The 26970-nt window shown below is 35.0% G+C and overlaps 1 protein-coding gene across 1 annotated transcript in view; it reads right to left on the minus strand.

The window, feature by feature from the left end:
- LOC145680738 (uncharacterized) overlaps positions 1–26970 on the minus strand; it is a 112538-nt gene that overhangs the window by 75502 nt on the left and 10066 nt on the right. The window contains exons 2-3 of the mRNA XM_081751697.1: positions 26224–26459; positions 18441–19482 (exon numbers count right to left, since the gene is read on the minus strand). Coding sequence (XP_081607823.1) covers positions 18441–19482; positions 26224–26459 — 1278 coding nt within the window. The remainder of the gene's footprint in view (positions 1–18440; positions 19483–26223; positions 26460–26970) is intronic.

Consider the following 26970-nt stretch of genomic DNA (forward strand, 5'->3'; position numbering starts at 1 on the left):
CACCTGTCTATAAATGATCCTTGAATTTGCATTTGCATCTTACATGTTAGTTACTGTTTTTAGGTGATGTGAGAAAGATTTGTTATATATTATCATTGTTACAAGAATGGGTGGTCAGTGTGGTGGTTCAGATGTAATAAGGCAATAATATAACAGGCCAATGAAGTACGAGAATCACGACGAGCCATGTCGGACAACAAATGGACCAGAAGCTTTCCACAGAAATTACAATAGTCAATTTACTTTCCTGCTCCTGATGTTCATACGGTGATTTCTGTTTTGTTAGAGATCCAAACGGAAACGAGTTCGTCATGAGGAAGTACACAGAGTTTAGGAATTCACAGATAAACCATGAGAAGGCACTATGACACTTTTAAAATCTGTAGGATTTAAATTCCAAGAATTCAAGCTGTAAACATGAAATGTTCTATAAATATATATTTTGCTTTGTAAACATTAGAATACAATACAAGTATATCTCACAAAGGAATGGCGTTTATATATTTTATTTCGGTGCAAAATTTCACACCATTTCCTGTTATTGGCAACGTCGCGGTGGAAATGTACGCAATTTCAACACTTTCTGCTCCTCGTTAATAAGTCATAGATTACAGATATTATCAACGATCTAATCCTTAGAAAAATTTGCGCAATGTCGTTGCACCGATCTTTGATAGAAAAAGCCTAAGTTTCGATGTTCTACTAAAATTCTCAGTTTTGCCCAAGATGACAGTTGTCCTGTTGAGTTACCGCACGCCTCAGCTCTAGAAAATTCATGGCTTCATTCTGATTATTCCTCTCATGTGTTCACTTTATGATAGAAATGAATATGTAAACATGACACGAGGAGGAGTTGTGGACAGTAAAAGTAGCACAATGAGGGTGATTGCCATTAAGAAAAAATCTTGTTATTTGATTTCAATAAAATGTAAATAAATATGCTTACAGTGTTAGTCTGTATGTCAATATTATAAGTTATTCAGATGTTTTTAAGAAACGACCTTTACACGTGCTTAGAAAATGGTATGTACACATTGTAACAAACAAGTGAAGAGTTTACATGATATAAGAAAGATATATATATGAGTAGCTTCTAACTGGCTTTAGTGAGTTTAGCTGCTTACTTGGATGGCTACTTTAATATTATCAGGTGATTTTTTTTTATCAGGAATAATAAACAAAATGTTATGATGACCACTCACTTCCATTCTTTCATCACCATTTTGAGCTCACTTAGAAACATCGGCCTTGAAAGTGCTACATAATATAATGTAATTATATTTGGTAACAGATGGCTGAGGAATGTCAGCTTGATCTGAAGTTTGTAGAAAATGGGTAGCTATTTTGTATATTATTTTGGGGTGATCTTCCAAAGCCTCTTCTTCGTTTTTACTGTCAATTTGTTGTTTTCACCTTAAAGGTCTTAAGTATTGCTCTTATAATTTTTGGACAAATTGGTGAAGAAGAGTAGTTTCAAGTTTATTATTTTTTTTTAAAAAAAAAGCATGTGTCTACATCAATTTTAAATAAAACGAATTTCTTTTCATTTGTCACGAAACTGTCCATTTTAGAATATTTTAATAACAAAGTTATTCGCAAATATCAGGATTGGAGAATCTGTATATAATTAAAGATATCACCCGTCCCGACTTTGTCGGGACAATTGCGGTTTCGGAAAAATATCCCGCTTACCGATGTGTAAAATGTCCCAACTTTCATGTTCATTGATGAAGTTAATGGCTTTATTATTCTTGAAACTTAGTTTCTATATCATACAAAGCGTTCAAAATAAGAGTAAACTTCACAACAGTGGAAGGTATTTAACATACACTACTATCTGCTAGAAAAAGTAGCTTATTCTATAAATGGTGTTTTATAATAAAAATGGCCCTTTTTTTCTTGATTCGAAATGTTTGAAGGTTTCAATAATAGGAAACAGTACTGACACATTTATTTTCAATAATAACGTAAAATAATTAAATTAAAAACTAAAGACTTAAATATGAACTAACTTTCTTCCACTGTCAACACTGGCGCAATCTTGAGGGGGTGAAGGGGGACATGTCCGCTCCAATCTTGGAACTGGGGAGACTGTTCCCCCGAAAAATCCGATTTGATTCTTTTTTAAACAAAAAATGTGATGATTTGTGTCCGATTGCCACGAAGGAAAGTGAGATGAAATTGATGTCCCCCCAGAATAAGCGTCAAGTCTGCCCGCCTCCCAATGTTGAAGACAACTTTTCTCTCTAATTCTCTACAGGATTGTTTTTCAACTTCACAAATATTCTGAGCATCGCTTAACAAAATAAAGAAATAAATAAATAAAGAAAGAAATAAAAAAAGAAAAGAAAATAAAGAAAGAAAAAAGGAAATGGTCTTACTTGTCGCCCCCAATGTCGAAGACAGATTTGCGCTGCTGACTGTCAACATTGTTACAAGGCATTTTCGTAGAGAGAAAATGATACGACGAGGACTTAGCACTGAACTTGGGGAACTTCATTCTGAATAGCAAGGCTGTCGTAGATTCAGAACTACGTATGAGACATATAACATCTTATTAGTTCTTTTTTTTTTTGTCATAAAATTGTTCTAAATATTAGCTGCAGTATTACAATATTAGTATCTAAACATTGCTCCATATATTTATGAAGCGATCCATGAAAATTTTGAATCGAGAAACATAAGTAGCAAACATGTGTAGCTATCTTCTAATATAAACCAGCAAATTAGCCATAATGTCAAGTAAAAACAAACAACAAAAATGGTCGAGCCGTAAGGTGACGAGAAAACGAAATTTATAACGCCAAATATTGGAAGTTCGAATGCACCCTAAGTTTTTTTTTTTTCATAAGTATAAGTATATCATAAATATATCATTAGTTTACTATAAACTTTCAAAAATATATACACAATAGCTAAAATTATTGTCACTCAAAAAAAAAAATGGGGGCTCTAGGCTCCCCGGCCCTGGGCTAGATCCGCCACTGAGTATAACGTACTTTTACACAAGCTATAAGTCTGTTTCGAAATTAATAAATAATGTCTTTACGTGTTAATAGAAACATACTTTAGGTAATGCTGATTTTTTAAAAATACGAGTATTATTTGTAATTATTTGGAAGTCATCATACGGTTTATGGATCTCGAAAGATAATTACCGGATATTAACGCAAAAGTTCCTGTGTGGATTTTATTCTACATGAAGACAAAGTGCGTAAATTCTTTTGTAATTTGTCTTATTTGATGTCTATCTATACGTCTCTCTCTATCTATTTCTCCTTAAACCAATGTTTTTTTTTTTTTTTCAAAGATGTTCAACTTATCTAGTCCATACAAGTAACGCAGCGATATTAATAATCTCAATCCATTAACTATATTATACTTAGTTTTGTGTGGAATGATTCAGAATTAGCCAATTCTAAATTAAGCATGCCGAACATCACTGTCACACGGGACGAAACAAGAGTAAAGGCTTTCACATCTCGTGCCGAATTTGCAGACAAAACGAAAATAATACAAGTTAAAATGCATAATAAAAGATTAAATTCTTGCAATATTCTGATTACCATGCAGCAAATCTCATTTACGGCGGAAGCAATGGACAATCGAACAAGACGGATGCCAAACAAGCAGCTGACGGGCCAGTATTTTTCTGCCATTTTCAGCTGCCCAATTTTAACATCAATAGTATTTTTAATGCCTTGTGAACTTTTGATATTTGGATACCATCAATCGGAATCCCACCTTTTCACATTTTTCAAAATATTGCGAAAGTAATATATATCGTACTTGTAGTTAGTACTTAGAAGACACCATTTAGTGAAATAATTCGTGCTATCAATATGTTTCTTTTCTGAAAGAATATGATTTCAATTCACTTATAATTAGGGATGGTATCGAGACGAGACGAGACGAGACTTTGTACAGTCTCGGTCTCGTCTCGGTTGATAAGTAGCGGTCTCGGTCTCGATCTCGTCTCGAGTTAAAAATCGCCGTCTCGGTCTCGGTCTCGTCTCGGTCAACAGATGCTTGTCTCGATCTCGGTCTCGGTCTCGAAGGCCAAGTCTCGGTCTCGTCTCGGGTCTCGTCTCGAAAGTCTCGAAATGTATGAAATTAAAATTGTGAAAGTATTATTATCGTACAATCTGTCGTTTCCGGTTCTTACTTTTTGCCTTCATTCTTGACAGAATTATGGTATGATGTATTTCTTCGTAGCTAATTTGCTAGCGCTAATGCTTTCCATGCGTGTGTTCCGGATTCAATCATCAGTGGGTATAACATACCTGGGATAAAAGCCTAATAGTAACCCATATTTAACTTTCAACAATAGACTTTGTCTCAAATAGCCTCAGTACTGCCTATACAATTAAACTCTATTAAATTAACTCCAGTATTTTACAGTAGTTTATTTACTTCCTTTGAATCAGAATTGTTCAATACCTCCTAACGGATAACGCAACACATAGCAGCACGAATGTATTTAATCGTACCGAAATTGAAACTTTACAATTTTTCAGTTATTATCCAAAACACTCTCCTTTGATTGTCATTTTAAAAACAGAATATAACGTTCATTATCTTAACAAATAGAGTAAATTATTACTACCATATATTTTGTTTCAAATTGATCAATTGCTTTATTACCGTTTCACATCTCAGTGTTTAATTGACAATTTAAAACAGGTACTTCCTTAACCTTATGGTGGGAGCTACAGAACTCATCTTTGCTATCTGTGGTCTCGGGTTGGATCACCAAACAAGTTAGATTCAAAGTCTTATGTTTCGTATAGTTCGCGTTTCACTTTAAGTGCATTCTGTTTCTTATACAAGCTTATAAGGTCGTAATGTATTATATAAGCATATATCCAGTGCTGTAACATAAATTAAGCTTATTCCTGAGTTCTCAACGGTGCATGGGGCCGCGGTGGCTTAGTGGTAGAGTGTTCACTTTTGGTGCTTGTGGTCCCGGGTTCGATCCCAATCTCCGCCAAGTGAACTTTGTGGTGGACAAACACCGTGTGCGTGGGTTTCCTCGGGGTCCTCCCGTTTCCTCCCACTTTCTTCATTCCACCATTTCATTCATTACTCATCACCGTCTCCTTTAGCCTAACCGGCATAAGCATGGGACGTAAAACTCAAAGATATCATTTCATTTTTCTCAGCGGTGATCTTTATTCGAGAAATCTAATTATGCGTTCATTACGCTGAAATTTTATATTGCTTGAAAATTACTTGCGAAATATGGACATACATATTATGTAAGTATAGACCCCCTATAGGTAATTGGAGCTATATGTATCTATTTTCTTTGTCCAGGCAAAACAAGTGATTCTTAACTTTCTAGTTTTCTTTTGTATTAATTTTCGTAGTTTTGCTGCAATGTGAAGGATCAAATTTGTTTTTCGCTGTACCAATTTCGTTAAATTTTAAATCTGACTTTACCCTACTTTACGTGGTAAAAGTTATATGTATATACATGAACTTTAGAGGTAGACTATGCTAAGTCATTTTTTGGTCGAAATTGAGTTAAGAATACTTTTATAATAGACTATGTTCTTTCTAGTGGTGTAATAATGTAAGTCTAAAAGCATCCTATTACTTTGTAACTACTTACAAGGGACATCACCCAATTGTCCGGCTCCGATTTCAATGAAATTTTTATTGCTGATAGAGGACATATATTCATTACTTGTGATGACAGAATTTTTTGCCATCGTGCATGTTTTCTATTTTTTAATAATTTTTAAAGGTTGTGATCTGGTTAATAGAGATTACTGCAGAAGTCCCTTACTACCCTTTGTAAACGGAGTGTTAATGAAAGAACAACCATGTAGATACGTATAGGGCCTAGGGGGAAGTCGTATGGTAGGTATGACCTTGACGGCAGCCATCTTGAAATCCGCCATTTTGAATTAAGGTCAAGTTTTTTAAATGGGAATAGGGTAATATGATACATAATTTCGGGCTAGAATTTAATCAGGAAAACAATGGTGAAGTTAGTTTTAAGATGCGCTCATTTGGTGAAAAGTTACAGCCATATTAATTGTTTATACTTACTATGTGCCTAAGTCCCTTATCTCCGCTTCTAACCCGCGTATTAATGATTATAAGTGGATAAAGGTTTCGGTAATACATATTATGCCTAGAGGGAAGTGATACGATAAGGGTATCATTGACGGCAGCCATCTTGAAATCCACCATTTTGAATTCAAGTGAAGTTTTGAAAACTGAAAACCATAGCATGTGGCACCAAATTTTAATAGTAAATTTTCCCCAAAAGCCACTGGTACGCTTAGTTTTGTTCTAAAGTTAACTAGTATAAATTTATGACTCTTCTAATGTACACGAAACGTCCATTATTCGATCTTTCAAATTGGCAACACTCCTAATTTTCATCGCATGTTTTAAGATTCCAACTGGCACTTTGCAATTGTTTCTATGGCTCATGTTTTCTAAATTTATTACATTTTTTAAGAGTTGCGATTTGTCAGTTCATGAATAGTGTTGGGATAAGCATCCAGCAATCTTTCTGAATTTTGAAGACTTGCCATGTAATTATTAATTTCATAGACAATGTAATTATTTATTTCCTATACCTGCAATTCAAAACCTCGTTTACTGACATGAATCATCGCAAAACGAAAGAACTCCAACTTTGCATTCAGGTAATACCGGAGACGTAGCTTATAATGAATAGTAGATGAGACGAGAAATCAAATGAAAATTCACTTCAAAAAAGGAAACGAAATATGACTGTTGTGTAAATCAATGGTCTTTTGTTTTGTTTTATACTTATTTGTTTATTGTATATTTATTTATTTTCTATGGCAATATTTTAGCTAGTCAGACAAAAAAGTCATTCGTTTTCTAGTTATTGTTGTTGATGGTTCATGTTTGTAAGATTTATAATCAGTATTGATCGGGAACTCGATTAAGTTACACCTTTTTATAAACAAGTTACCTGTTTTCATATTTTGTTCATGGTACAAACAGTGTGTTGGTAACAGTCATATTACGTCTCTTTGATATTTTCTATCATTGTTGCTGTTCCTTTAAAGTTGTATTTATTTTTAAAAAATACTGTTTGTCGTTTGCGCAACATGTAGGCTAAATTTCATGATAATTGTGAGTTCGTGTTACACCAATTTCTTATAATTTCATTTGTATTTCTTTACATCACATAGGTCCATAGGTTCCTCATGTACTTTGGGTTAAAATAAATAATTACACTGCCTAGGAAATTAATAATAACATGGCAAGTCTTCAAAATTCAGAAAGATTGCTGGATGCTTATCCCAACACTATCCATGAACTGACAAATCGCAACTCTTAAAAAAATGTAATAAATTTAGAAAACATGAGCCATGAAAACAATTGCAAAGTGCCAGTTGGAATCTTAAAACATGCGATGAAAATTAGGAGTGTTGCCAATTTGAAAGATCGAATAATGGACGTTTCGTGTACATTAGAAAAGTCATAAATTCATACTGGTTAACTATAGAACAAAACTAATCATACCATTGGCTTTTGAGGAAAATTTACTATTAAAATTTGGTGCCACATACTATGGTTTTCAGTTTTCAAAACTTCACTTTAATTCAAAATGGCGGATTTCAAGATGGCTGCCGTCAATGATACCCTTATCGTATCACTTCCCTCTAGGCATAATATGTATTACCGAAACCTTTATCCACTTATAATCATTAATACGCGGGTTAGAAGCGGAGATAAGGGACTTAGGCACATAGTAAGTATAAACAATTAATATGGCTGTAACTTTTCACCAAATGAGCGCATCTTAAAACTAACTTCACCATTGTTTTCCTGATTAAATTCCAGCCCGAAATTATGTATCATATTACCCTATTCCCATTTAAAAAACTTGACCTTAATTCAAAATGGCGGATTTCAAGATGGCTGCCGTCAAGGTCATACCTACCATACGACTTCCCCCTAGGCCCTATACGTATCTACATGGTTGTTCTTTCATTAACACTCCGTTTACAAAGGATAGTAAGGGATTTCTGCAGTAATCTCTATTAACCAGATCATAACCTTTAAAAATTATTAAAAAATAGAAAACATGCACGATGGCAAAAATTTCTGTCATCACAAGTAATGAATATATGTCCTCTATCAGCAACAAAAATTTCATTGAAATCGGAGCCGGACAACTGGGTGATGTCCCTTGTTAGTATAGTTTGAAAACAGTACTTACTATAGGTCTTACTTAAGGAACTGGTTTTTCGCTTCCTTGTAAAATTACTAAATTTTGACTTGGTTCAGTTTACCTCTGAGGTCCAGATATAATAAAATCATAGCCATAATCATAATCAACTATTGTCTACCCACTGCTGGATGAAGGTCTTTCCAAGTCTTCTCCACAACTATCTATCTTGAGCAATTCTTTTTCAGGTTACTCCCCAGTTGTTCTTGATTTCGTCAAACCTTCTTGTATTAGGACGTTTCCTAGGCTGTTTTTATCTCGTGGTATCCTGTCTAGAATTGTTTTTGTTCATCGATCATAATTTCTTGCAATATTTCCAGCGCACTTTCCAGTCCATGTTAAAAATTATTCAATTAGTACCAGTCATTAGTTGCCAAATAATTCATTTCTACTGTATATATTTGGCCTACAAATAGTTCAAATCCGCTACTTTTGGAGCACAGTCACACTACTTTTTGATTTTCGAATCTCCAACACTGACTCAATGATTTAAATCAACACAATGTGAGGACCTCCATTTGGTCTAGCGGCTACCACGCTTGACTTCGATTCGCGTGGTCCCGAATTCGATTTCCAGTGAGGGTACAGTTGAACGACCGAAGTGGTTCGGTTTCCATTATAATCATTAGCTCCACGTCTCCTTTAGACGCCCTAACATAATCATGGGATGTTAAACTAAAACAAACCAAACCAAAAGTCAACACATATGTATTACTAACTGTAAGTTCTTGAATAATTGCATATAGCTATATGGTATGGATCGAGTTTGAGGTTGCCGGTGGTCAAACTGAAACAAGTGAAATGTAACTAAGGTGTATTTAGAACTTTTAATTAAGCATGGTTTTGTGTACATCAGGCCTGGCTTAGGGAAAAAACTAATGTTACTGAAAAGTTATCAGTTACATTTAATTTCAGTTACAATTTGCATTTACATGTATTGCCGTAACGGAAACTTTGACATTAACATTATAAATAGCCCAAGATTATGAAAAACATAATCTTTTGAAACCATTCTTGCACCATAAAACAAATTACGAGTTATTAAAATATTTTGCAGCTTACGTTGTTTGCACTTATTTAGAATAATATTTAGCAATTTATTTAAGTTGGCAACACTGCTTAAAATAATGGAACTGCAACTTGTTGTAATTAAAACAACGAAAAACTATTGTTGTAATGTTATAGAAGCAAACTAAAACAACAATCATTATAAAAACAACACAAATGCGTTATTTTAAGCAATAAAACCATCACTATCCATGTTTTTGGTATCTCTGAAACGGTTTGAAATAACAATTCTTGTAAATGACATTATGATCACTTAAGTCTTTTGGAAGCATCTACATGATGAGACGTGATATGTCAGCACGTTTTCGAAGTAAAGTCTTTAGAAAAAGTTAAAATTTTTAATTCCTGTAACTTTGTTCCTTCCTTCATTCGAAATACATTATACCATGATCATAGTATTTGACGCTAAGATGCAAATGATGCGCATTGCGCCGTCTATGCTATTTGAGTTATTAGAGATCTCCAAAATGTTGATGTTAGTGATACTGTATTGTCCTTTATTACGCTGAATAATGTATGTGGTATTGTGGTTTTATTTAATATCTAACTTAGAAATAGATAATACCTTACATAGTGCAATTTGAGAAAATATAACTTTATTTTGCGTTCATAACACTGCTTGTTTACATATAGGCGCGGATCCAAGGGAAGGGCTATAGGGGCTATATATCCCCTTAACGCTCAGGTATAGCTACACTGAATAAAATGAGCTTCAATCCTGCTTTACAGTGGATAAAGAGGCAACCCTTCCTTGATCATAAGTGTGGCCCATTTTAATATATAGGGTGGCCCATTTTAATCTTTCCACGGAAATATCTCGAAAACGGTTGAACATAAATAAACTGAACAAAAGCTCAAATAGGAAATACTATGGGGCAAATCGAATGGTGATATCATGGTGTCCCCCAGGACCGCTCTTCAAGGGCGCCCGGGGCCCAACTCTAAAATTTTAAATGTAAACATGAGTCGAGTGACACCTCGTTCGATAGATCTTTAAAAACTGAAAAGGAATGTGGCAAAAGATTTTTTTTTTATATCGGTCACCGTTTTCAAAATGGCAGCCAAGATAAGTATGTTACCTGTATCAGTTAATTGTTCAGTAGCACTAATATGAAAACGGTTGAACATAAATGAACCAAACAAAAGTTCAAATAGGAAAGCCATGGGGACACATTGAATGGTGTTGTCGCGGTGTTCCCAAGGGCCGTCCTTCATGGGGGCCCAGGGACAAACTTTAAAATTTTAAATGGAAACATGGGGCAAGTGATACCTCGTTCGATAGACCTTCAAACACTAAACAGAGTTGTGACAATGAACAGAACAAAATGTGAAACAGGAAAATGACATAAAGCACGTCGGATGATGTCGTGGTGAGCCCCAGGGCCGCCTTTCATGGGGGCCCAACTTCAAAATTATCAATGGGAAAAACATCTTCTCATGGAAAAAACATATTGTCATAGATCTTTAAAAACTAAAAAGTGTTGTGGTAAAAGATTTTTCATATCGGTTACCGTATTCAAAATGGGCTCCAAGACATGGTGCCTGTATTAGATAAAACGTCCAGTACCACTAATATGAAAACGTTGTTGGAGATAAATAAATAGGAAATTCGTATAGGAAATCGCAGAAGGTATTTATCATTCCAACGGAGAAAAAGATTATTAAAGTATAAGTGAGATAATGCTAAAGAGGAAATCTAATTCTTAGAAAATGATCTTTTCGATCTCCCTCCGTAAGTAGGTGAAACGGAAATGAATGGTAAAATCTCAAATGAGAACCCCATTTTTACTTGCAATAGGTATGGCTTGTCTGAAACACTTGGGTGTACAAGTGACTGGTACTGTAATGAAGTAATGAACCAATATTGTGCAGACGAATTTTGAGCAAAACCAACACTTGTACACGTTGTTCTAAAATTGCATTGTTCGACAAATTGGTTTCGCATTTCAGTTGATTCATTTTTGCACAAACCATTGCCTGCAATCAAAATGAAAAGTAATATTTAAAAAGAATTTTACCTACCTTTTTTTTAAAGACACCTATCTGTTATAAAATCACATTTCAGATAATTTTGTTGTGTAGATACAATTTGCAAAAACTAAGGTTCTCATTTGCAATTTCACCGTTTCTTCCCGTCCCGCTTCACCCACTTACGGAGGACGTTGGAACTATAATTTTCTAGGGACTAGATTTCCTCCTTTGCATTATGGCACTTTTACTCTAGGCATCTTCTCCTCTGCTGCAACATTTTCGAGTTCTGGAATGATAAATACCCTCTGTGATTTCATATAGGAGTTTTATTCTGTTCATCCGTTATTATCTTCAACCGTTTTCATATTAGTGGTACTGGATGTTTTATCTGATACAGGCACCATGTCTTGGCGGCCATTTTGAAAACGGTGACCCATATGAACAATATTTTGCCAAAAGGCTGGTTAGTGTATGAAGATCTATCGAACGAGGTATCACTTGACCTATATTTTCGTTTAAAATTTCTAAGTTGGGCCTGGGCTTCCATGAAAGCTGACCCTGGGGGGCACCGCGACAACATCATTCGATTTGCCCCGTGGATTTAATATTTGAATTTTTGTTTGGTTCATTTATGTTCAACCGTTTTCATATTAATGCTACTGGACGTTCATCTGATGCAGGTATCATATCTTGGGAGCTATTTTGAATACGGTGAACGATGTGAAAAGCTTTTTCCATATCGCTTTTTAGTTTTTAAAGACCTATCGAACGAGGTTTCACACGACCCATGTTTCTATTTAAGATTATAAAGTCAGGCCCCGGGCCCCCTTGAAGAGCGGGAGGCACCATGACATCGCCATTCGATCTGTCCCATGGTATTTCTTATTTTAGTTTTTGTTCAGTTCATTTATGTTCAACCGTTTTCGAGATATTTCCGTGCAAAGATTAAAATGGGCCACCATGTATATATATATATATATATATATATATATATATATATATATATATATATATATATATATATATATATATATATATATATAGAGAGAGAGAGAGAGAGAGAGAGAAGATTCTATACAACAGCAGTGGATTTTGCTTCGGGAGAGGCCTGAGGAACGGGTAACAAACATTCGTGTTGTACGTGCAATGCGAAAAAATGATTACAAATTTATTTCGGGAGGGGCTTGAGCCCGATACCTACGCCCTAAATACGCCACTGTACAGGTACATCAGTCAACCGTTCCCATATTATCTCATACAGCAACGAAACAAATTTTGAGTAAAGGCAAAAGAACTATCAATATTCGAGACGAGACCGAGACTTTCGAGACTAACCATGGTCTCGTCTCGATTTATAGAGGTCTGTCTCGGTCTGGTCTCGGTATGTAAAAGTCCGTCTCGGTCTCGGTCTCGTCTCGGTATATAAAAGTCCGTCTCGGTCTCGGTACCATCCCTACTTATAATCCCATTGGTTTAGATAACAAACTTAGCAAGTATGAAGATATAATCCCATTGGTTTAGATAACAAACTTAGCAAGTACGAAGATCATATCAAACGCTGGTTAATTTAGTGTCAGTAATATTTGGGTGTTCTAAGGAAAATTAAATAAAGAAATCATACCGAGGTAATATTATTGTTTTATTTCTGAATACTTTGAAAAAACGGGAATGAGGCTCAGAAGCCACATCAGGTGTTGATCTACAGTTTAACGTGCAATCCGAACCAAATAAGCTACTACCGAGAATCGAACGCGAGTTGTATGTTAACACATAACCACGAGACAGCTAAGTTCGACATCAAGTGAATAATACACCAAGTGTATTAAGTGTACATATTATTTATCTCAAGTGTTCCTATCAGCTATTATTTTTCCTTATTTCATAATTTTACTTCAGAAAAAAGCATTTCTCCCTGCCGCGGATTCAGATTCCGATCTTCGGCACTTTCAGTTTCATTTTTCCGTTTATTTTAGAACTTGGCTAAATTTTTGGTTGCAAAGGGTTCATACGTAGGTAGACTGTTAAAGAAGTTCACGGTTCGCGTATTTCGATTGAAAAAATTCCCCTGTTTGCTTCGCATATATGTAAATCAATGTATAGAAAGAAATGTTAGGATACTGCAACTAATGTCTATAATACATTCATAACAAAGAAAAACTGGATAAGGTATGAGAAAATGTATCGTACGTGGATCTAAATCCGTGAAAGCTTTTCTCTTCAGAGTGAAGTTTCAAGGTTCAGAGTTCAATAATGTGAATTCCATCTGTTATTTTGTAACTGTTGACAGTTAAAGAATGTTAGCTTATGGTTGTCTTCTGGTTCTAATTGAATCTTTTCACGCTTATTATTGAACAAAATGTGTTTGCACTGTTTCCTCCTATTTGTCGCGAACTGTTAAGCGACATAATTGAACAAGGTCGTGAGCTGATTAATGCAAGCACGCTGAGAAAATGCAACGAATAAACAATAAAGCATTCTTACTGACTGTCGTATAAACATAATGAGAGATCAAGCATGAATAAAATTTAAACAATGTTAGAAAGGTTTCAGGTTTTCAATTTCAGCTTTACGTCCCACGCAGCAATTAACTTATTAATTAACATGTAGTATAGTGAAATATAGCTGAATTAAAACTTAAAGGAATGAAAGAATTTAAATATGTAAATTTCCCTACACCAAAATATTTTCCTTTATTTAATTGCTAGCTGAAAGGCCCATTCTTCGCATGGTTCAGATAAAATATGAATGTAAACAAACTGAACAATGAAAGAAACAAAAGAATCCATTTCCTACTACTTTTACATATCCCGGTAAACGCCCTCTGGTTCGAATTAAAAAAAAAAAATGCCTCTGGCCCCCAGCCGATGTTTGGAAGTTAACGCCTGTGGGATAATCACCATCGTCTTAGTGACTGCGAAAACTATGGATTTTACACTAATATCGGCCATTTTGGATTATTTTTTACATGTCTCGGTAGCCCCCTTCCCCCGCAGGTGACCCCGGCCTGCATACAGTGCTAGTTGAATTTGAAAGTCATCGCTAATAGAAGTATCACCATTGATCTCAGTGACTTTGAAAACTATAGATTTGGCACTAATATCGGTCATTTAGGATTATGTTTACATGTCTCGGTAACCCCCCCGCCGCCACAGGTGACCCCCGGCCCGCAGCCAAATGGGATGAATTTTTAAGTTAATGCGATCGAAGTTTCACCATTGATCTCAGTGACGGCAAAACTATGAATTCGACACTAATATCGGTCATTTTCTACTACTTTCACATGTCCCGGTAAATGACCCCCTGAGACCCCCTGGTTCGAATTTTGAAAAAACTTCGTCTTGGTCTGGGGCCTGAACCAAGGTACCCGTGACCAAAATTTGGTAACTCTCGGTCCATTTGTCTGGTCCCCAGGCCGCAAACAGACACACAGACAAACAGACAGACATACAAACTATTTTATTTATATTAGACTGACATTTCGAAATTTCTCATCCACTAGATCCTTTATTGTGGATCAAACGATAGTTTATAGTATTGCACGTATATCATGTTCACTTATAGGTAGCTGGCTTTTCTGAAATAGAAAACTCTCGTTATTTGTGCTTTAAGAAGTCTCTTTCTTAGGTCATGAGACGAATTGCTTTTGCAAGCTTAATATTTGAATTCGATTATCACAATGTAAAAATTAAACTTTTCTCTTTTCATATAATTAAGAAATGTAAGTTCACAATACAGTAGAGCGTCGATTATCCGAAGTAATTGGGGGACATGGGTGTTCGGAAAACTGGTTTGTTCGGATAATCGAACTGTACATGTTTATTTGCCAAAAAGAAGTACTGTACAGTAAATTTATTCATAAAAAGAAGTGTGCTGATTGTTGAAACACAGCGACTGGCGGCTTGGCCGGTCAGCAGCGCCTTATGAAGGCCCCATTAGAAGCAATGTTCCGCCAGCGGTGGCTCAGTGCGGCGACTACTGTGGGAAACTTGGTTTGGGAGTGAGGTGGATGATGGACGGTAGGATGGGAGAGTAACAGGTGCGAGCGAGTACACAGTTCGGTTAAGCGGTCGTTCGGTTGACCGACGTTCGGATAATCGACGCTCTACTGTATATTTAATATTTCAACCATTTTCAATAGATAAAGAAAACTGAATTATTTTTATAAAACATTATTTGCAGGATACGTAACATTCTTTTTGCACATATAGAGCTCCTTCGTGCTAAGCGGTTAGCGTACGCGCCTTTGGCGTGGGAGACCCGTGTTCGATTCCCGGCGGGAGATCATATGGTTCGGATTCCACGCTACTCAATAGGTCCACGTCCCATATAGCCTCGTTGCTGAAAGGGACGTTAAACTCAAATCAACTAAACTCTTTTTCCACGTAATGGTACAGTAGTTGCATGGGCGTCTCTGGCGGGGGGGAACAAGAGGAACGCGCACCCCAAATATTTTGAGTACGAGATAAATGGATCTGAAAGTATTTAGATCTATATGTAAGAAGTAAAAACATAGGCAGAACAAGATAAAGTTATGTCTGTCCTTAAACATTAGGTTAATATGATTAGAATGTACGCCTGACATGTGTCACTTTCAAAGAAGGTTTTTTTTTTTTTTCTAAGTCACACTTCTTGGTTAGTCAAAATAGTCTCGGCTGCAGACACACAATTTTTTCATTATTAACCAGCAACAATTGGTTTCCATGACGAAGGGAGACTGAAGAAGGGAAAAGAAGGATGTATAGAAAGTTTAGCTGCGGATTAAGAAAGGAAATCTACAGACAGTGAAATATACAATAGAAGCGAAAGTGACAAGAAGAACTTAAAAAGATAGAGAAATTTGAATATTATATACGAAAGTAAATTTTATGCGAATACTGTAGAAAGGAAGCAAGGGACAACTAATATGACAACATAGGAACTATAGATAAAAATGAGTGTTTAATGAGCGAATTGAGTTTGAGGAAGATGAAAAGAATACATTGAGGAGCCGGATGACAGCAAGAATAAACTATACATTTTAGACATTAAAATGGAAAACGAAGTAATCGAGGATGGTGCATCGGACAAGTTCAAAAACCTACAGCGAAATGAAGAACAAAAAGGTAGATAATATACTTTTTGAGTTTATTAAGAATAAAGAAGAAGAATGAAAATTTAAAAAAATCGAAATTTGCAATCAAATCAAGTCTCATCATAAGACTTCTTTCAGAGAGTTAAGATTTTGTTAGCTAAACAATCGAAATATATTAGGACTATAAAACTACACTGCTGCAAATGCGGTTAAGAACACTATTCTAAGCAGGAATTCACCGGTAAGAATGTTAAGGTGAAGAAATTACCTAAGAACCATATTATATATAAACTTTTTTTTTCTACAAGTAATCTACCAGTGATGGAAGAAAGTTATGATGAATTGTGTTACTAAAGGTAGAAAGAGCAGATGCCATTAGTAAAGTAGATTCCAGTTTACTTATAATTTTGACGTAATTTTAGTTCGGGTCTACTAGCATTCTAGTCGTCCCCGTCTCCCCGAATTTTAATAAGCCAGAGACGCCCATTAGTAGTTATGTGCATGGGCTACGTCAGGCGCACACAGAAATTTTTGTTGGTAGGGGTCCAAGGTTTGAGGGAGTCCAAATATAAAAGCCACTACGCCTAAACCATTTCCGGTTTCAAAGCTGCTTGTCATAGAACAAACAAAAACAAAAATGTAACATATAGCAACAAGTGGCTTTTGGGAATCAGTTCAATGTCTCAAGAAAAGATATTTTCGTCTGCATCTCTCTAATCTTGATTCAATATTGATCTGTATAGGGCAAAAAACAATTAACGATAGCGATAGCGTTTATTTGGAATCGATTCAGCGTCCAAACAGTAGGTTTCATCTCCTCTGGTAATCCTATATTTAAACCGGAAGTGGTGGAAATTAACCATTTCCGGCTTCAACGTTAATCGCCATAGAGTAAACAATGCAATAGACAGCGAGAAGCGAGTCGATTTTGCGTCTCAAGAAGAGATAATATTTCCAATTTGGGTAAAACCAGAAGAGCTAGAAAATAATAATTTTGTGTTTCAACATTGATTGCCGTAGAACAAAAATAATAATAGATAACGAGAAGCTTTTTTTTTTTTTAAAAAAAAAAACATGGATTCAATACCACAAGAACATGTTTCATCTCTGATATTATTCTAATCTTGCAACCGGAAATTGTATACATCAACTACTACATCCGGTTTCAATATTAATCTCCATCCCTTTAGAGCAAAAGCAGTAAGAGCGGTTTTTCGATGTGAATTCACCATCCGAAATCTTTAAGTTTTACGTCCCACGGTTATGCCGGTTAGGCTAAAGGAGACGGTGATGATGAGAGATGAGTGAAATGGTGGAATGAAGAAAGTGGGAGGAAACGGAGAACCCCGAGAAAACCCACGAGCGCGGTGTTTGTCCACCACAAAGTTCACTTGGCGGGGGCTGGGATCGAACCCGGGACCCCAAGCACCATAGGTGAACGCTCTACCACTGAGCCACCGCGCCCCCCCAATTCACCATCTGAGGAGCAGGTTTTATACTTAATCTTATTCCCCTATTGCATTGTGACCAGAAGTTATAGATTGTTTAGATTAGTGTCTCTTTCAGCAACAAGGCTATATGAGATGTGGACCGGCAGCTTAACATGGGAGACGAACCACATGAATTCCCGCCGGGAATCGAACCCTGAACTTGCGTCTAGAAGATATAGAAGTTATCGGTATACTATTTCCAATTTTAATATTGAATTCTCATAACTTGGAAGTGTATCTTAGATTTCGCTTTATGAAATGAAACTTTATTATTATTATTATTATTATTATTATTATTATTATTATTATTATTATTATTATTATTATTATTATTATTATTATTATTCTGAATTTAGAAATTACGTCTTGTAAACAGTGATTCTTGTAAGAAAATTGTTTTTTTTTTAAATAATTAAGAGAACTTATCTTAAAATACATGAAAACTGGAGAAGATGTTTGCGTCTTAGTTCGTAACTCAAATATTTTGAGTTAATCCCCAACATTACATTTTAAAATGTAGCGGGCTGACGTTAAAGCTGGTCTAAAACTCATAAACACATCAACAGTTTCAAAAAATCGAAAACATGTTTAACTAAATGAAATATCAACATACCTTTCGAGTTTTTAGTTCCATATCCTATAAAGTTAGCACGAACATTCCTAAGATGACGACATACTTTGCGATATATAAACTTAGCACTATAAGGAAAATAAGAATAATCAGTTGTCCAAAACAAAATGGGATTAACTATTTCTCTGAACTTTTCTCCACAACCATCAGCAGAACATTCTCTAGAAAACAACATGTTATGTCCCTCTCTAGGATAAAGATGCAGAGCTTCGCATGAAATAGTAATTGTCAAATCATGTTTTGGAAACGGTAGACATAATTCTTCTGTATTCTGATAGGTATTTCTAATATTCACCTGAGAAACAACTCGTTTTAATTGTAGTAGCTGTGTTTCAATAGGATACACTTCTAAAGTCCCAAAGCCATTCAAGAACTGACCGTGAGGGCATAATCTATGTCGACTAGATGGCCTAGAATTGTTCTGATATTCTTCACCAGATTCCCTCGAATTGGTCTGTAGCTTAGTCAATTCATTTTTTCTGTCTCTTAAATGGCTATTGTCTTTCATTGTAACCTCTGAGTCATGTAAGAAAAGACCATGATAGCAATTTTCTTGCACCCCTGATCCAAATCTATTGATCCGTAATCGTTTGTTCTCTTCCGCAGATGATACAGTAATTCTTGTTGTTGCCTCCGATTGAGTACGCTTTGCCGCAGGAATGAACTCGAATGGCCACGAGTCTCCTCTCGATTTATGTGAAGTTTGAGAATCACTTACAGTACGTGTACTATGTGCTCTTGTCCTAATTGAAATATTCTTGATTTGAGGCACATAAGAAGGAGCTTCTAATGCCATATAATTATCACCTAAGTACAATGTTCTATCTGTCCATTTCGGCCGAGCAACATCTCCTGCGCATTGAATCATCTTTCTAAGTTGCATGTTTTTCTCATTCCGATCCTGTACGATGTTACTTTTAGTGGCACTGCTCTTGGAAGTTGCTACAGAAGTCTCCGATTTGGTAGAAAGGGTATTCTCAGGGTTAAGAAATTTCACTCTTTCACACCATAGGTTCCATAACATCTGGAAAAAAAAAAAAAAAAAGGACGTTTGCTTGAATAAAATATTTTCTAAACAATTCCCAACTCATAGAGCAACTTTAATACGGTATTTTTCTCACCTAACAGAACCGGAACTGAAGAAACATCTTAAGTATTCAAAAAGAAGAAAGAAACGGAAAGGGAAATAACAGTAAACATTAGGTTCCGCCATTTGATAGTGAAATTATATAGAATCTTCGTGGTATGAAAATCATTAAAAAGTGCCAAAAGTATAGTTAGTCATAGTTGCAAGTTTATTTCAACATTTTAGAAAATAACACAACTAACTAAGTAACGTTATGGCTTATGAAAACCTGAAGGTTCAATGCCGCGTTCACAAAAGCTCCCCACTGACTTCTATCCTTAGCCTACCGGATCCAGTTTCTACTTTGTATTCCTATTTCTGCGAGGTCCATCTTAATATTGTCCTCCCATCTGCGCCTAAGCGTTCCTACTTTCTTCCATCTTGACTACATGACCTGCTTACCTGAACCTTCTAGATTTGATGACCCTAACAATGTTTGATAAACCGCATAAATTATGTAGTTCCTCGTCATGAAGTTTCCGCCATTACCCATTCCCGTCCCTCTTGGGTCCGAATATTTGTCTCAGGATCTCGTTCTCAAATACTTCCAGTCTACGTTCTTCCCTCAGAGTAAGCGACCATGTTTCGTAACCATACAGACCAACAGGCATGATTATCGTTTTGTATATTTTAAGCTTCAATTTCTTCGATAGAATTCACAAGGTATTTTGAACTGAATAATAATATGAATTCCCTTGCTTTTAGTCGACATTTAACTTCTTCGTGGATATGATTTTCGTCCTTTAATAGGCCTATTGATAATAGATATTTGAAAGTATCCACTTTATCGAAAGTATTATTTGATATTTTAACGCATCCACAATTTGCCGTATTACGATCCCGACGAGCTTCCATGTATTTAATTTTCTCTGCATTTACTTCTAAAAAACTGTCCCTGCAAGCGTTTAATAAGACCTTTGCATTTCTTTCTGTTGTTCTCCTACCACTCATTAAATTTACATCATCAGTATACGCCATAATCTGATGAATACCATTCACCTAGTGAGGTGAATTAGAAAACGACATAGAGAAAAATAATTAGAAGAGGTGAAGTTATAATTATAGCATTTTCTAAGACAAAACAAAAACATTTTCCCAGTCATATCAGCCCAACAGAATTAAGATACTAACAGCCATTAGTAGCAGTAGTTTATTTTCATTTAACATTTGCTTATAAATGCTACTTTTATTTATCTTTGAAATCTCGTGTTCATAAATCTTTTCTTTTGGAAGTTTTCGTTTCCTCCATCAATTCCTCATAAACATTCAGTCATATTTATTATCCCTTCATTTAGAGGGTATAATTGCAAAATTTTATTTCATTTGTTATTGTGTGATTGGTTTTCAGAGAAAATAGAGTCCTATAAGTAGCGCTACTGACTAATTCAAATCCGATTTGGTTAAATTTTGGACTTATCTGTCACTCTCTTATTATTGACTGATTTTAACTCCAAACAGTAGCAAGTGTGGGAAGTCTTATAAAACATATACACCACATTCTATCGAAATAGAATATTTTTGCGAAAACTATAGATCGCAAGGGCGTATGATTAATTTACTCTGTCACTAAAGACTGATTTTAAAATCAATTCGGAAGCCTCAGAAAATTATACATCTTATTTATTTTAAAACCAAATATTATTTACGACAGTTATCACGGACCGTTTTCTTTTAGTTGGAGGAGAAGGGTAAGTTCACTTTTTGATTTCCCACAGAATATAACTTCATACAGTAGGGATCATTGAGAAGCCTCAAAGGAGATAGGCACCATGTAGCTTCAAAGTCAAATACATATTTTACGAAATCAGATAGACAGGAACCGTAGATGAGTCGTCATTCCAGATTATCAACCCGGAAATACTGGGTGTTCAGAAAGTTACTATGCATTGCCATGTTGCGGTATGCTAAGTGTTGACTGATATGATTGTCAATTAGTAATACAACATTTTCTATTGTTTAACATATTTGAAGCATATTTGACCAGGTATTTGTATTTGTTAACAGGTTTGATTGAAGACCAACGGCTTGTGTGACATCATTGGGATCCAGGTCATCATGCTGACGATTGAACAAAGAGTGTTTCTTGTGGAGCATGTGTTCCGCAATGGAGACAAATTTACCTCAGCAACAGAAGCTGAATGAATGTACAGATAAGGCATGGTTTCACCTCTCCGGTTACGTGAATAGTCAGAATAGTCGTGTGTGGAGTATGGAGAATCCTCATGAATTTCATGTGTCTCCACTGCATGATCAAAAGGTTGGCGTTTGGTGCGCCATGACTCGTAAACACATCATTGGGCCCATCTTCCTTCAGGACATCATAAATGCAAAATGGTACTGCACCTGCATTCTGGAGCCCTTCCTAAGTGAACTGAATGAGGACAAAATTGAAAATGCCTGGTTCCAACAGGATTGGGTGACTGCACATACCGCCCACAAGGCGATGAGCTTTTTACAGGACATCTTCGGTGACCATCATCTCTCGAGGACTCTAGCCTCCGCGTTCCCCCGACTAGACTCCAGCGGATTACTTTCTATGGAGTACGTTGAAGGGAAAGGCCTATGAAGGCAACCCGCACACCATACAAGAACTTCAAGCTGCACTGACACGTCACCTTCGAAACATCACTCCCGATGTTCTGCCAAAGTCTTCAAGAACATGCAGAAACGTGTGCAACTATGTCTTCAAGTGCAAGGGGATCACTTCCAGCATCTCTTATAACTTCCATGACATTAAAGTTTAGCTTCAAGTTAATTTCAGTTGTTTAAAGTGGTTTATGGAAAATAAAATACGGCAAGTTATGAACTGCATAGTTACCTTCTGAACACCCTTAACTGGTGGAAAAAAGTTCGATCACTAAGTAAAGGATGAGCCCCGAAGACGAGAATGCGGAATATTTTACCTGCGAATAACAGAATTACAATACTGGAAACTTTAAAACCAATTTATATTCGTTCCATAGCTTAGAATAGGGTTTCTCAATCTGGGGGTCTCGAAGATAAGCGGAAGAGGCAAATATAATTAGAATCTAATACCGGAAAATATTTTTAAATATTATTTTAAATGTTGTTCTGATAGGCATATTTTTATTTTTATACATACTGTTACGAAGAACAAAAAATAGGTCGACTAAACATTTTAAAAGATGCAAAGTTGTTTAAAAATCAAATTAAGTGAAAGACAATTGGATTCGATATTTGTAATATGAATGAACTGACCAAATTTTCTTTTAAACCCATTTGCTTTTGGAGAAGTTGCTGTATCCACTATATACAACAAATGGATTCTATTATTATAGAAATAGATGGATATCGTGAGATCTCCGCAATAAGTATATTAAAACTCCTACACAAGCTTATTGCAAAGCAAAAATTATAAGGGGGTCGCTGGCAAGAGGATGTGATAAAATGGGGTCGTGATAGGAATTAGGTTGAGAACCACTGGCTTGGAACACGGAGAGTATAGTATTATCTAGATTACGAGAGTTATACACACACAACAAAAATGAAGGAGAAAGCAGACAAAAATATACATTAATCAACGTCAAGACATCCATGAGATTAAGCACATTATGCATAATCCAACAATATACAGTATACACATGACAACAAAACGAAACATATAAAACAATTCAGATAAGTACTAGTCCATGTTTCTCAAGGAATAAGATGAATATTCAGACAAGTAGAAGTACACGTAGATTCCGTTATTTCAATTCCAAACTATTTATTTAAGTTATCGATAGGCTTCGTACAGGTTTCTATTAGTGTGTATATAGCTTGTAGATAAAATTAGTTAGTTTTCCTTAGTTGTTTAGGTTTTAGGTTAGTCCACTAACTAGATTAATAACTACTTAAAAGTATTATTAGTGATTTGATCGATTAGTCGTAGTATAGAATAGTATACATAATATTTACATTTGGCAGCCAGAAGTAGTTGGTAAATATGTAAGGTAAATGTTTGATGTTTTGACTAATTAGCTCAATGTATTTCTTTGCTTAATTACTTTTATTTAATTATCAAAATTACATTGTTTGTTTCCCGATTTCTTTATTATATATATATATTGCTATTAATAATTACTCTTGCTAGTCCTTATTACTACATCAGCGTTACTATATACAGTGCCTTGTATGTTGCTAACTGTTTATGACAACATAAATTAATATCTCTGTTTATTTCTTGTACGATAACTGTCATAAAGTATAGCTTCCGTCAGTCACTAATAATAAACAACTAATCAATGATTGCTATCAGCCTTTGATGGCAATTCGGACATACGTACAGTGTAATCATTACCATCTCCAAATTACATAGTCCATTATATAACAAATTTATATTTGTCATGTTTATTCTCATGGAAAGAAATTTGACTTAACTCGAATTTTAGTTGATTTATCAAGCGATAATATATATATATGTTATTCATGATTATTGCAAGATATTCGGAGAATTAGTCTCTCTAGTTTAGATAATTAGCAGCGCATAACTGTAGATTCCATCTTTTCATTAATAATATCTCAAAACAAAATAACTTCAAAATAGAAAATAGATATTCCCTTACTAACTTCACAACGTACTGCGGCCTTTTAATTCTTTAGAAACAAATTTATTGAATGAATGTTCTGCAAAGTGTTTGACTGTTTTGAAATGCTTTTTATTATCTAAAAGTTTTAATCATTAATATGTTAATAGATTCACGAGAATTAATAGTTTTATCTGTAGTTTTGTTTCAGTTTGTAAAATAAGTTGAATAAATATCCATTTTAATTTGATTTATTTCTTTTCTTCCTTTCAGGTAATTCATTTGATGCAGAACGTAGACCCTATTCGTCTTCTGTAACGCATTGTTTTATGGACATATATTTAGGGACATGTGTGCCTTGAATATTTAAAATACTGTATTGTAATTTCTCTATTATAAGTAAACATGTAGCATAATTATAATAAACGAAAGCCATAAAATATCATTACTTGAATAAAACAAATGGGTTTGTTAAGTTTGCCCTCTGATTCAAAATAAAATTTTATAGACTAAAAATGTCATGAACCACTTCTAATACCCATGTAAGTATATAGAGTTCAACGAAAAAACATCAGTTTCGTGTTAGCTGGATGGCAAGTGAAATTTGATGTAATACACCTTCGTATTAATCTCTCAATTAGATAAATTCCTACAATATCGAAATCAGTAAAATTCTCCATTCAGAAGATTCTAAATTAAACTTTGATATGTCTCATTTTCTTCTAGTTTGGTCATGGTGTAATACCCTAGTTACGTTAGAACTGTTTTATTTTCCTGTTGGAATTTTGTTTTGCATGTTGACATTTCTTCTTTTTGACTGTTATATTTATTCTATCTTCGGTAATATTCTTTTCAAATTTTCAATGACGCATAATACCTTGTTCATTTTCGACTTTCCTTTTATTCTCGATTGGATATCTTTTTCCTTTAGCTGTTAAAATGATGGATTTCCTTGTTTTGCTCTGATTTGATTTCCTTTTTCTCATCACATAACGTCTTTTGTTTTTTATATTCTCTATTTTTTCCCTCGAACATCTAAATTTTCTTTTGTTTTGGAATCATCCGCAGCTTCATTCATTGTGTATTTACTTTCACTTCCCACTAATGTCAATTTTGTAGTCCTCATTTTCTTCATCTATTTCTTCATAAAATTCCATTGATTCACTAGTGTCGTCCTTAGATTTATCGACTTCTTAGATTTCCTTCAAATTGTCTCGGATCGTTGAATTATCCACGCCTTTCATCATACTAATACTTTTCCTCTGAGGTTTCATGGACATCTGGGAAGATATTATTATCTTTAACTTCTTTATTCGAGACAATCCAATATTCAAATCATCATCTCCAGATTCTTTAAAAGATTCCTTCTTTTCCATTGAGTCCACCAAATTCGTGACATTCCACTTTGTCGAGCTCTTCTTGTCAAGATTCTTTCCGGTTATTCTGTATCGGGTACTCAGTGTTTTCTCGTTATTGTAGGGACTGTGGTAACATCCTCAATTCATACTTTTATTGTGCTGTCATTAACTAGGTATATATTTACTTTTCGCTGCATCGGAGGTATCAGTATTACTTTCACAAGTTCGGATACTCATTTCCCTGTTGAGTGAGCTTTTGACTACCTAGATACAGGTCTATATATTAGTTCCTAGATTTTCAAACGTTTTACCTAGAGTAGAAACAAATTCAATATTACACATAACCTCAAAACATTGAAATTCTAGTAAAAAGTTTTAGTTATGTGTTTGTGATTTTTAAATAAAAATGTAGGATGAGGAAAATCTACTTTATCAGTAAGTTTAACATAATACAAATAGAAACCATAATTTCGAATTTGTTCAACATAATTTGAAAATCATAAATTTCTGAGTCGAAGCTAATAAAATATCTGATGTAATTTAAGGAGATTGATCAATTAACATTTATCATCAGCACTGAGATTTTCGAAATAAGATGTAGTTAGTACTTTAAATGGGGTATAGAACACTACTTGTGTTATTATGCGAAGCTTTATATTTTCCCAGTGAGAAACGAACATTGGATCGAACAGAAATCATTCCCATGAAGGAACACTAAAAACCCTCAATAATAATAAAAAATAAGAATAGCTTACCTTTTTGTTCTCGAAACCACCTAGTTCATAGTACGAAACTTGATTATTACAGTAACGTATTTTAAGGGTATACCTCTTTCGCCGTCGGAAAACACTCAAATTAATTGAATTCACAGAATATATGCTGATAAGTTCAAAATTTATGATATCAGGATCTCCACTACAGCAGAAAGAGTCAATATCAGTTGCAGGTTTAATAAAATCAGCAGCGATGATGAACTTTGTTGGAGTTAGTCCTATAATAATGATAGAAACTAGAAAGAAAACGGTTTTCTTATGTTGATATCTGTATATCAATACTAGAACTATTCCATCTTATATGCTATATTCCCTGTCCAAATTTTGAGATTGAAGTTCTGTTTTTGATCTACAGTTTGATCTTTTTGAGATACACTCCTTCTTACATACGTGATTAGAAAGTGCACTGTCACTATTTACTATTATAATAAACAGACTTTTCTAAAATACCAGTCGCCTGTTTCCACGGCTTGTCTCTGTTGTCGACGAGGGAAGATTGTCTGTCCTATCGTAAAGCAGCCGAACGACAATAGAAAACAGTGCACAAGAAACACACCAGAACTATAGGAGGCCAAACTGTTCTAAGTGCAGAAAAGATCTAAGAGGATTGCGGTTTCCCTGTTACATTTGAAGATATAAGGTATCTTGTGAAAGGGTATCTGGACAGAAAGGCTATCTGGATGATGAAGATAGGGTTGGCAAAGAACAGTTTCCGAGTGTTCTCTGAAC

Source organism: Thermobia domestica, chromosome 3 (assembly GCF_964235325.1).
Source record: "Thermobia domestica chromosome 3, izTheDome1.hap1.1, whole genome shotgun sequence".
NCBI classification, from domain to species: Eukaryota; Metazoa; Arthropoda; class Insecta; order Zygentoma; family Lepismatidae; genus Thermobia; species Thermobia domestica.